The 13,866-nt window shown below is 32.4% G+C and overlaps 1 protein-coding gene across 1 annotated transcript; it reads left to right on the forward strand.

The window, feature by feature from the left end:
- The first annotated feature begins 11,172 nt into the window (after positions 1–11,172).
- Positions 11,173–13,019, forward strand: LOC146911236 (hydrophobic protein RCI2B). Its single transcript, XM_085723162.1, has 3 exons — positions 11,173–11,391; positions 11,525–11,647; positions 12,913–13,019. The coding sequence occupies exons 1-2, from the start codon at positions 11,311–11,313 to the stop codon at positions 11,606–11,608; spliced, it is 165 nt and encodes a 54-aa protein (XP_085579288.1). The 5' UTR covers positions 11,173–11,310; the 3' UTR covers positions 11,609–11,647; positions 12,913–13,019.
- The last annotated feature ends 847 nt before the right edge of the window (positions 13,020–13,866 follow it).

Raw genomic sequence — 13,866 nt, forward strand, 5'->3', positions numbered from 1 at the left:
GCTGTAGCGGACAACCCGATAAACCTGTGTGACGAGGAAGATGTGTAGTGGCTTGTAATGCCTACTTTTGTTGAGTTTTTTTAATGTTTTTTTATATGTCATTCTCGTTTTGGTACATTAAACTACATTTTCCTGGTGCTTTGAATAAAAATCGTGTTTTGAATAATTTTGATTAAAGTCGCGTTTTGAATAATTGTGTATTCGAATAAAAACTAATTAAATCTAACGTGAATTCAAATAATTAAAATTGCGTAATGAATAAATAAATTCGAAAAGTGAATAAATAAGATAATTATCACATTACATTACCTTACATTCCGGAATGTACCTTCTAACTGCAACAATTACCTTACCCTAAATGGGACAAATTCAAACTGGCTAAGCAGCAGAACTCCAACATACAACCAGCATCTTGAATGATGGTATTCAAGTGCCAAAAGAATGAGGTCCATTCCTTGACATTTGAATACCAGCATTCAAGAGGCTTGTCGTATGTTGGAGTCATGTCGATTAACAAGTTTGAATTGCCCCATTCAGAGTAAGACAATTGTCAAACTTGCCAATTCTCTTAACTCTGAAATGGGGTAAATTCAAACTTGCCAAACGGCGAGGACTCAACCATTTCGCTCGACATTCATGCTTTCCTTTGAAAAGAATAAATTTTTGTTAGGCTTGATTTAGATGAAGGTATTCAAGTGCCACCAAAATGAGGTTCATTCCTTGACACTTAATACCTTCATCTAAACCAGCCTAACAAGAATTTAATCTTTTCAAAGGAAAAACATGAATGCCGAGCGAAATGTTTGAGTCCTCGCCGTTTGGCAAGTTTGAATTACCCCATTTCAGAGTAAGACAATTGTTGTAGTTGGAATGCACCTTACCCTAACTAATGACGATCTTCTGGCGGAATTAAGCGGTTGATGATATCTTCTGACGTTACATCAAGGCACCGAACCTTCAACCTCTGAGGTTCTCCGCCGTTGAATTCTGCATGAACGTTGATCCACCCGGCCATTGTTTCAAATCTACACACATAGAAATTTAAAATAATCAATGAAAAACTCATTCAAACATTTCATCAAACACTTGATGTGCAAGTTATACATAGACTCTAAAAATCATAAAAATAACCCTAAAATGTAATTATCTAAAAAAAAATATAAAAATAACGTAAAATATAACAAAATTATTCAACTTATATTTACTCTTAAAATAAATCATATAGTCTTACTAAAACAAAAAAATAAATATAAAACACCAAATTAAAAAATAACCCTAAAATTTTAAACTATAACATAATCATCATGCAAACATTTTAACTAAATTAATCAACTAACATCTAATCTAAAAATGATTTATAACATGTAAATCTAATTAAAAACTAAAATAAAAAAATTAATTTAAACACCAAATTAAAATAAAACCAATAAATTTTAAACTAACATAAACATCATAAAACATTTTAAATAAATTAATCAACTAACATTTACTCTAAAAATGAATTATAAAATGTAAATCTACTCAAAAACTAAAATAAAATAAATCTACTCAAAAACAAAATTAAAAAATAAAAATATTTATAACAACTAAAAGTTATGTTAAAACAAAATTAAAAAATAAAAATATTTATAACAACTAAAAGTTATGTTATTAGCATTATACTCCCTCCGTCTCATAATAATTGTCTCTTTAGCACTTTTTCTTTTTCTCAAAATAATTGTCACTTTAGAATACCAATGCAACATTTATTATTTTTTTCCATTATTATACCCTTATTAATTGAATTCCATCCAACTTAACTATTCCACTAACTACAATTAATAAGGGTATTTTAGTAAATGACACTAATTTTACCATTGAAATCAACACAATTAATCATTTCCTTAATAACCGTGCACAAACCTTAAACGACTATTATTTAGAGACGGAGGGAGTAATTACTTACTTGTGATTTTGTTGAATAAATTTGGTTGGCTTTTTTAGAGAGATTTGTGAGAGAGATTTGGAAAAAAAAAATTGGAAGATGAGATGAATAATGGATGAGAGAGCTTCTGCCAGACTTGTAGCAGAAGATCCTCGGCAGTTAACTACCGAGGAAAACCTCGGCAGTTAACTACAGTCGGTTTCTTCAAAATTCGACAATTAACTGTCGAGGGGTATGTACGTAAATTACTCGTGTGGCACAACCTTATGCAATGTATCAACATCAATTTTCTAGTTTGTTAGCTTTATTAGTGGTAAACGATATTTCATAATTGTAATTAATGTAAAAACAACATTATGCATGTCACAAACTAAATGCTTTATGCTCCAATTTCTAACTTTCTCGTAGTACAAGTGGCGCTTAGAAATGAAATTTTGAGGGTAAATGTGCATTCTTTCTGTTCGAAAAGAATACTTATTTTTAGATTACTAAGACTCTTTTATTTATGGTTTCTTATGAGTAAGATGTGCCAATAGCAATATGGGGTCGTGAGAAAAATTGTAATGGGTAGTTGGGTTAATAAGCAACGGGTTACTATTAACACCCCTTTTCTAAATAAAATCCAACGTGTTTGATATCAGTTTCTTGTTAGAACATTTTCATTTGAAAGTTTACTTTCAAAATTCAATTTAAATTTTCTCATTTAAAGGATATACAATAACAGTAAATTGATTTTAACCCACTTGGGTTGCTCTGGTGGCATTGTCTTGGGATCTGGGAGTGTGCTCCTTCTCGAGGTCCCATGTTCGATTCTCTCCGGTGTCAATTTGGTGGACTAATTTAGCTTATTCAAATGTTCCATTCTCTCCGGTGTCAATTTGGGTGGACTAATTTAGCTTATTCAAAAAATCAAAAAAACAGTAAATTGATTTTACTAAAATTTAACAAACTCTACTAAAATTTAACAAACTCTAAATTTAACAAATTCATTTGTTTTCTTAAAAACCTTTTTTATATGAGCAAAACTATGTGTTTATAGGGACAAATAAAGAAAAACATTTTTTAGCAAATATCTTTCCTTGTGGGGGCTAGAGCCCCCTTGATCATATACATGAATGAATCCGTCATTGCCCACGATACAAAATTTAACAAACTCTACTAAAATTTAACAAACTCTAAATTTAACAAATTCATTTGTTTTCTTAAAAACCTTTTTTATATGAGCAAAACTATGTGTTTATAGGGACAAATAAAGAAAAACATTTTTTAGCAAATATCTTTCCTTGTGGGGGCTAGAGCCCCCTTGATCATATACATGAATGAATCCGTCATTGCCCACGATACAAAATTAGAGAACCTAAAAGTTGTGGTTGAGTATAGTACAATGTCATAAAACTGATTTGTGAAGTGAAAATGATCTTCGCTTATTCATGTAATTTCTCGTCTAATATGAGAAGACTCTTTAATACATTCACTCACGCCTAGTACTAATAGATTTGAAACGTCGATATAATTGGTGGGTGTCCGAGAGCGAAAATATAATAACAGATAGTTCAATGAATCTAAATGGAGACACTGATATATATACCATCTTAAAATATGTGGTTGAGCTAATACACACCCTCCACACACAACCGTTTTGTGAGGTAAAAATATCTTCAATGTGGTTTCCGTGAAAACAATCACCAAATCAACCAATATTGATGCTCTAAGAATTCAATTCACGTGATGTCATTAAGAAAAATTAAATTTTAAATACATAATTAATTTTTACAATTATTATTATTATTATTATTATTATTATTAATATTATTAATAATAATAATAATATTAATAATAATTTGTCAACTCCCATGTTAATACTAGACGATCTTTAAAATAAAAAAATGTTAATGCTAGACAAACCGTAACGTGTATGAAGAATGGGTGTTTCCTTTTGTGTGGGGTTATTACTTTATAGAAATACACGTATTAAAAGTCGTTCGTTCAATTTCTTAAAAGTTGATATGCTATATTTTTCAAGAGTAATGATATTTTGACATCCATTTGATGACAACTTTGTTGACAACCTTGTTTTTCTCACTTCTTATTGGTCAAAAACAATGGAGAGAGAAAAAGGAAGAGAGAGGATAACAACATCATGTGAGTATGAGAGAGAAAGTTGTCAAAAAGTTGTCAAAAAATGATTGTCAAAATATCATTTCTCATTTTTCAATGCAAAATTACCTTTTTAGGTTTGCTTGACATATGCTCTAAGAACACAAGTTAAAATGACTCTTTAATTAAAAAATAAAAAATTATCTTATAGTAGTACTACATTACATTGTATAAGGTTGATGTGATGTTCAGGTCGGCAGCTGCCCACATCCCCACGTGTACCAACATAGATCACGGGTTCATGCCCTACTTTTGATACGAAATTCTCGTTACCCATCTGTCAAATGATCTTGTAGGATGCCACAGTGACAGGAAGTAACATACCGTGGCAATAGATAAACTAGTCTTTTGTATTGTCATTAAACCAAATATTTAGGTTTTGTTTGCGAGTTTGGAGTGGAAGAGAATGAATGACTTTGGGGGGTGAGAAATATAGGGGAAAATTGAGAAATCTTTCACATTTTTGAAAGAGTATTTTTTTAGAGAGTGATAAACTAATGCTTATGATTAATATATTTTTAATTTTAAGGATATTATAACAACATAGATTATATTTGAAAAATTCATATAAACCCTCCAAAACCCTCCACCAATACAATTTTTTAGCTCCCCCAAATGGGGAGGGTTTTATATTTTGAAGAAAAATAAACCCCCAAAGCCCTTTCCTCCCAATGTTCTCTATTTCTTCCACACCCTCCCTTCTCTTCTCTTCCCTTCCCTTCCAAATTCGAAAAAAAAAACCTTAGTGTTTAGAGACATTGAGACAACATCAAAGACTCTTATCTTAAAAAATGTTAGTTTTGCGATTGTTGAAGACTAATTTGATGGGTTTTATATCATTTATGTCATGGTCACCCTTATGCCTTTGGTTCCATCTTATTCTTGTTCTAAATTTGGGCTAATAAAATCTCTAGCCAATCACATTTCGTTTCACGTACTCAATTCATCCAAGCTTTGTAACCTTCCTTCCATGTTAAAAAATGGGTCCATCGATGAACACTCATTTTCTCGTTTTTTAATTTCCAGCGCTGCATTTGCATTGCATGGACTATATATGCCCCTTGCCTACTAATCAAGCGAATGTCACCCGCATGTGATTATGGATCGTGTACCACATGGTTTCTTTAGTGAATAAATTTGATCCAATTATTGTCTATTCATTTTAGTCTCTAAATATTTGGATTTTCCTTTATAGCCTGTTCCGTCTCACGGTGTGGAATCATGTTGATGTCCTTTGAGTGTTTTTCTTTCTTTAGTAATGAGCAATACACTACTGAGGCAACTAATTCTGTTTACAGTGAATTTGACAAGAGTGCGCAATGTGTATTTCAAAATCACTTTAAGTGGCTTGTTCAAGTATTTTAAAACCCACTTAAAAGTTTCTGAATGTTAATGGTATAAGTTCGGCCTACTACAAACCATGTTATACATGCTTTTCCTATCCCGTTAGGATAAGTAGTCTACATCTTCCTCCTCTCTTCTTCAAATCATGTTTCATGTTTCATTAATTCCAACTCAAAATTGTACTCATTAATGGTGGCGGATCCAGGACCCTATGTCAGAGGTGCGAATTTTCTTACGTTCCTTTAACAGAATTTCATATAACGATTTAGTTATTTATCTTTTTCATGTTATTTTGGTCATTTTGGTCTGTTTGCATGTGGGGTTTCAAGCTTTAAAACTAAGATTCATATACAAACATGAGTGCATAATTATAGATTTGAATATTGTGAGTTCACATAGAAATAAAACAATAAACTTAAAAGTTAATAATCCATATGCAACAGATCAACAAGACTAAAATGACGTGGAAAAAATATCAAATCGTTTGAATAAAATTATATATTAAGGAACCTCATGAGTAATCTTATCTAAATTGTGTTTGGCCCAACTTCACCTTCTAAGGAGAAGATAAGTTCTTCAAAAGCTGGGCCAAACGGTATCTAAATAACTCAAGAAATTAGTGGATCAAGTGCAATTTAAATAACTCAGGGTGTGCAATTTCAATTAAAATTAGGCTTAAATAGGTTTTTCGTTCTTGTAAATATAGACCATTTGAATTTTCGTCCTTGAAGTTACTAATCCTTCCAATCTGCCACTACAAATATTAATCATTTGAAAAATGGTCCTAATTACATCTGATTGGTAACTTCAGGGACGAAAGACCTATTTAAGCCAACCACCTCGCCCAATCATCACTTGCCACATGGGGACCACGTCGCTAATGACAACCCACCTCAGCAAAAAAACCTAATTAGGACCAAAAGTCAAATGATTAATATTTGCAGTGGCAGATTGGAATGATTAGTAACTTCAGGGACGAAAATTCAAAAGACATATTTGCAGGGACAAAATATCTATTTAAGCCTTAAAATTATAATATAACTAGTGTAACATTTAAAATCTCGGGGTGTGCAGGTGCACGCCCTCCCATATAGTTGGCTCCGCCCATGCTCATTAACAATCTTCATAAGTACCCTTATGAAACAATGTTTTACTATCGATGAGAAAATCTCATTGTAATCAAATCTCTTAACCCGAGTAAAACCCTTGACCACAAATCTTGTTTTATACTTTGGTTCTTTAATTCCTCAAATACCTCCATTGTTCTTGAAGATCCACTTAAATTCAACTACCATTTGTTTCTTGGGTAGCTCCACAAACTTTAAAATTTAGTTCATCTCCAATTAATGAATTTCCTCAATCGCGGCCTTTAACTATATCAGACTCTCATTGCTCTCAAATGCTTCCTTGAAGGCCTTTGTTTCTAAGTTTTTCAACCCTTCATCCACATTGAGAAGATATAAAATATGACTCTATTAATCGTAGCCATATCTTATTGGTAGAACAATATCCCTATTTTCCTCATCTCTATCCAATTGATAGTCAAAATGCGTTCTTGTTTGTCTTCCTCTAGTATTTGATGGCGGAGTCTCATCATCTTCTTCGTCTCTTGTCTCACCAGTGTTAGTCTCAAAAATAATATGTATGCTTATAATAAATCTCGATCCTCCTCTTGTTCCATTATCAGCAACTTGTAACCCTTCACTCGTTCAATATAACCAAATTAAAGAAGACATGTATCACAACCCTGTAACGCCCTCCTTTTATTTATATATTTTTATTAAGTTAGAATCTATTTATGTGATTTATTTATATATATGAGGTGTTAGTATTTTATTATGTGGCATTATTCTATTATTTATTAGAATATAAGAATTATTAGTGTAAGTAGAATTGGAGATTAGAATAGAAAGAAGAATAAATTATTGGGCCTAAATAGATTTAGGAAGAGTGATTAGTATTATAAATAAGGAAGCTTAGGTTAGAAATAGTTTTTACGTTAAACCGCTTTTTGGAGAAAGATGAGAAAGAGGAGAACTCAGAGAGAGAGAACCCTAAGAACGAAGAACGCAACTGTTGGAATTCAGAAAAATAATCTAAGGTAAGGGTGAGACTAACTTTCAACATTATTAAGTGTATGATTCTGAAAAATGGATTTAGCATGAATTAGGATGAGTTTTGTGAGAATTAAGGATTAGGGTTTATGACCGATTTTGATGATTGAACCATAAAAACTTGTTAGATTGATGTGGGACTTGTGTACAGACCTTAGATATTCCATAGGGTGATAATTAGATGCTGTTTGGATGATAGAACCATGAAATTTGACATGATGTTGTGCTTTCGTTGCGTGCTGTCAGAACTTCGATTTTTATGTTCTTGTGTCTTTTTCACCCGTTTCCGTGTTGAATTAGCTTTTGTTGTAAACATGAAAGTTGTAGATAATTGAGTTAGCTTTCTAATGGCTTAGGAGTGACTAGAAAATTATGTGTAGATTTTGAGTTATGAAGAAAAAAGTCCAAGTATGTCTTCAGAAAACTTTAAGAAAACTTAGCATAATTAATCCTAAGTTAGTCCAAAAACTTATGGTTGGTTTCCCAACTTCAACTTAAGTATTAGGGATTTAGTTGAGGTGTTTTATGAGTATTTAGCTTATGTCTCATTGATCAAACTTGATTTGCTTTTGAAGAATGTTTTGGACTTTGATATGAATGTAATTGATTAATGTATATGTGGTTATTGTTGTTGATATGTTGGAATACATTATGTGAGTATTGTATGATACATGATATTATGATGTTTTATGATGTTAAGTTGATATAATTCATTCTTTTAATGATGATATGTTATTCAAGCACTGTTATATGTTGTATTTGTCGTTGTTTGCTGCTGTTGACCATTTAATGTTACAAAGTTGTATGAGTCGGTCCAAGTTGTAAATATCTAAGAAGTGGTCCATGTTAATGGAATTATAAGAGATGTTCATGATGTTGTCTAAGTTGTAGGAAGATTGAGTACATTGCATACTCATTAAAGATGGGGGCTTGAGGCCCGACAGCTTAATGCTCAAACTAAAGATGGGGGTTTGAGGCCCGGCAGCTTAATGCTCAAACTACGTTGGGGGCTTGAGGCCCGGCAGCTTTTGCTCACTTTGTTGAAGAGCCTATTTACGCTCATATATGTTGGGGGCTTGATGCCCTGAATGGTACCACATGCATTTGCATATCAAGAAGTTTTTACGAAGGTTTAAGATGTTAAGAGTTGCATTGTCAAGTTGAGTCGCATCGTCGAGTCAAGTGTTGAGTTGAATAAGATGTCTGATGATTTTAAAATGATGTTTGCTTATGTTTTAAAGATGATATTTGCTTATGAATTAAAGATGATATTTGATTATGATTTGATATGATGCTAAGTGATAAATGTTTGATATGTTAATGATGTTTTATGTTGTTAAATGCATTTTGATGAATTATATGTTTAATTTGTTGACTGTGACATCTCACCCCTTTGCTTGAAAATGTTGCTCTTCGTATGGGTAACTTGCAGGTAACTAAGATTAGTTGCGGTCGTGAGTGGACTCCTCACAAGTGTGTCTTAGGTGCTCTGATACGTAACGGGATGGGGATTTTGCTACAGTTTTCTGTTCCTTACGTATTGCTTTGAATTTTCATGAAATAAATGATGAACAAAGACTTTATGAGATTTTTATGATGAGGCATGCGAGCCAAAGACTTTTATGATGTTAAACTAATTCCGCTGCGTAGTTTTAAAGATTAAGTTGAATAATTTTGAAGGATAAATTATTATCCATTCTATTTTACGATTTTTAAGAAGTGTAGCATTCCGTTTATGATTGAAAATACTATGATTTATTACGAATTTTTATGTTGGGAAAACGGGGTGTTACAAACCCTACCATCAAGTTGTTCTTGCTTGATATGCATGAACGCAAAAAGTTCTGAAAACTTTGAAATTATAGTGGTTTGTTGGTTTTCCACTCCAAACGTTCATAGTTCTCTTGAAGTCGTGTTGACAGACATTTGTTGATCAATTAAGTTGATGTACTCACAACTTCACACCAGAAACTCTTTGGGTAACCTATCTCTCGTATGCATACATCTCACACATTTTAAAATGTTAAAATTCATACATCTAGTGGGCAACCTATTCCACTTGATACCTTTTTTACCGCAAAACTCATTAAAAGATCTTAAAACAAACTTTAGGTTGTTATTAGTTCTTAATACTTTCAGTTTGGTTCCTGAGTGATTCTCTATAAGAATATGTCATTCCTTAAACTTTTTAAAGATGTCACTTTTATTGTCAAGATATGTTACTATTGTCGAACCCCAAAGATTTGAATGAACATACTCAAAAGGTCTACTAGAATGAATGTCACTTACTTAAATGTATGTTGTTTGTTTAATATGCAATTATCATAAAATTATAATTCCTCTAATTTAACATTCCCTAACACACAAATTAGCTAGTTCAACTAAACCAAATGTAACAATTTAGTTTTAACTTGAGTCTTGACTTACTGCAGACGCATGACCAATAACGGGATGGGCATCTAATATGTACAAACCATACATTTGGTATATTTAGAAATTATCAATGCACCATGTGAAATTTTCATCATGTCATGCTTTTAATTCTGGCCTAATAGGCTAATCTAACGAACATGTATATGGATAACGAATTTCGCTTAAGTTTTGAAACATAGGTCACATTATGTAATAGGAACTCGTAGACTGATGCCTTCCTTACAAGTTTTATCATTTCCAATGCAAAAAAAATCACATTATTTCAACTCTAGAGTCTCAAAGTAGTCATTCAACGAACACATGTGAAAAGAACATCTATAATCCATGACCCAACTTTTTTCAGTTTTCGAACTAGTCACCCCTAATGCACACACATTCTCATAACCCTATTTTGAGGCAACGACAACTTGAACGAAACTATTATCACTCTTTTTTTCGAGATAGTCCTTTTAAAGGGACCGATGACAATTAAAACACTTATACTTTGACTCTTTACTCCCTATTAACTTTGATTTAGACCTAAATTTCTTGTCTATGTTGTTTCCTCTACTCCCACCCACCTTTTTTAAGCAACCTTATTTTATAAACTCTTATTTTATTTAGGGACATGTTAACTTGTGCTCTAAGGCACATGTTAAGGAACCTAAAAAGAGCAATTTACATTGGAAAACATGATAGTTTAACTTTTAAGAAATTGAATCCACGACTTTTAATACGTATATTTCTATAATAAGTTCTTTAACATGTGTTCTTGAGGCCCCCTATCTTTCTGAAAGTTGCGATTACAACCCCCTAACTAATTTAAATACAAAACAGCCCCCTAAGTATTGAATCTGTGGCAGTTTTGACCCCCAAAACTGACGTGGCACCCTAAGTAAGGTGACACGTGTCATTTTTTTGTTTTTTTTTTGCCTTGGGGGGCCAAAACCGCCACAGTTTCAATACTTAGGGGGCTGTTTTGTATTTAAATTAGTTAAGAGGCTGTAACCGCAACTTTTGAAAAGATAGGGGGCCAAAAATGCAATTAAACCTTATTATTATTATTGGCTACTATATTTTATTAGAATTGGATTCGATAATAGATGGATTCCCTCCTAACGTATAGAAGCCACGTGGTCCCTAAAAGTGATGGAAAATAGTAACGTTAGTTCGATGGTCCACTCCACGTCCTATAAATGGAACCGCGCCTTCATCGTCTTTATCACAACACATTGTCTTTTAATGCTTTATCATTATACCCAACAACAACAACAGCCTGTAAACTAAAGTGTCCTCAAGTATATCACTTCTTTCTTTCTTTCCTCCTTCTAACTTGAACTCAAAATCAAAATATCAAAAATGGGCACAGCTACCTTCGTCGATATCATTGTTGCCATCCTCCTACCACCTCTTGGTGTCTTCCTCAAATTTGGTTTGGAAGTAAGTAAAACCCTCTTCCTTTTTATTTTCTTTCTTTTTTCTTTCCACAATGACCTTTTCCTTTCCTCCTTGTGACTGTGAGGGGTAATTTTTGTAATTTTTTTCATGCTTAATTAATTGTTTTGGTTGGTAGGTGGAGTTCTGGATCTGTTTGGTGCTCACCCTTTTTGGTTATCTTCCTGGAATTATATATGCTATCTATATTATCACTAAGTGATTCATCATCATTTTCTATGTTCCCCTCAATTTAGCTTTTGTAAGTACCATTTTTACCCTTTTTGTCTCTACTTGTTCTATTTTTTTTTTTTTTTTAAATTGTCTTAAAATTTGAATGTTGGGTTTATACTTAAAATAAATTTAACTAAATCATCAAGCTTAGCTTTTGTATATGACTGAACCCTAATTTTTCTTTGAGAGGTCATTGGTTATAATTTTGAGTTATATAATTTTTTTGAGAGGTCATTAGTCATAATTTTTATTATACTTAAATAACTCTAAAACGGAGGTCATGCATAGTTATTTCTTTGAGATAAATTTTCGCTCATTGAGTGTAAAGGGTATTTGGCTCTGTTTTAGAGTTATTTTAGAAAGAAATATGTTTAAAAATGACACTATAGAGTAATTTGATTGAATAAATGTATAAAAAAACCTCTCCTTTACCATCTTTGAACCAAGGACCTTAAAGATCAGGCACAAAGAGATCACTTGGAAGTTGGAAGTGGGTAGTGTACCAATTGAATTATATTTTTTTAACCTGCTCAACCAGTGGCGGATCTTCCTTGGGACCCATGGGAGCCATGGTACCCCCCAAGGTTTCTATATATATGATATTAGTCATGACATTTCACTAACTTCCATCTGGTCTAGTGGTAATACGCTTGGTAAATGTGTTAGAGTTCGCTGGTTCGGCACCCCCTTGTGTCTTTTTTTAACATTTCTTTGTATTTTTGATTAGTTATAAAAAACAAAATGTCCTTGCCGGTACTTGAACCAGCACCCCTTACATTGCATTCAAGCAAAATCTACCAGTCCATCACTTTATAAAATTTGTAATTCTTAGGCACAGTTTAATATATATTTCAAAAAAGTTTGGCACCCCCAAAAAAAAATCTCAAGATCCGCCACTGTGCTCAACCACACCCAAATAATGAAATTCATAATTTTAAATAAGGGAAAATCTCATGGTTATGTAAAGGGGATACTCCCTACTTCCGTAATTGAAAAAAAAATATATTGCTAAAACATAAAATTAGGTACATTCATGTAGAAAGGTATTTTTCCTTAAAAAAAACGTAGAAAGGGTATTTTATTTTAAGGACAAGGAAGGAAATATAAAGATGATGTAACGTACTAAAGTAAAAGGAAGAAGACGCGTGGATTTCATTCGGCTAAAGCATTATACGCTGTCTGTCTACTTGCTAAATAATTGTTGTGATGCTTCGACAGCAAGGAATCAATTGAACGTGACGTTTTGTTTCGTTAACTTTCCTTCTAAATAATATTCAATGTTTTTGTTGACAGGTGGATCATGAATCATCGTTGTGAGGGAGGGGGCATCATTCGATTCAGATAACATTTGTTTCGTGTAAAATTGTTATGTCATGAATTTTTTAATATCTTTCGGTGTCCATAGTCTTTGTCTTTTTTTTCTTTTGCTCTGTTTTTAACTTCGGTCTTTGTCCTGTGTGAAAATGACGTGAATTCTATAAAGGCTGTTACTCTGGCTCAAAGAATCTTGTTCATGTACTCTTGACTTTAATATACTCATGGTGATTTTATCAAAAAAATTATATATTCAAGGTGAACTGCTCTATAGTCGGGCAAAAATATATATATCCACAACACAATTAGTAAAAAAAATATCATGTATGCTACATTATTATTGTAAAAAAAATATAAAAAAATTGTATACTATTATTATGGTTTTAAATCCTCCTCATCAAAGTTATTCTTATTTCTGGATAATTCCTTTTTAAAATGTCTTTTCACACAATTTTCCACATGGGAAAATTTATAAATTTCAAACATTTGAACCTCAATGCCTTTTAAACTGAGGAATAATTAAGGTACTCAATGGTGAATTCTAAAACAAGTTTAGATTTATTGAATGGTTTAGGGAACCTTAATGCCATTCAGTCTAAACAAGTAAGGAACCTCAGTGCCATTAAGTCTAAACATTAATGCCTTCATTAAGTCTAAACAAGTACTATTAAAAGGCATTAAGGTTTAATGGCATTGAGGTTCCTTCATTAAGGCATTTGAACCTTAATGAATGGTTTAGATTTATTAAACTTGACAATGAGAACATCGAAACATTTTAACACGCGATCTTCTCTCAACTTTCTACCCATTTGCACTTCTATGTGGACTTCAAACTGCATAACCAGACAACTCTGCTCGTGGTGTCATAATCGAAGGCCAAACATGTGTACTAACACTCAATAGATATGATTAGCTATGTAAAGTGTGAATTAA

Source organism: Medicago sativa, chromosome 7, assembly GCF_051527215.1.
Source record: "Medicago sativa cultivar Bolivia chromosome 7, Bolivia_mono, whole genome shotgun sequence".
NCBI lineage: Eukaryota > Viridiplantae > Streptophyta > Magnoliopsida > Fabales > Fabaceae > Medicago > Medicago sativa.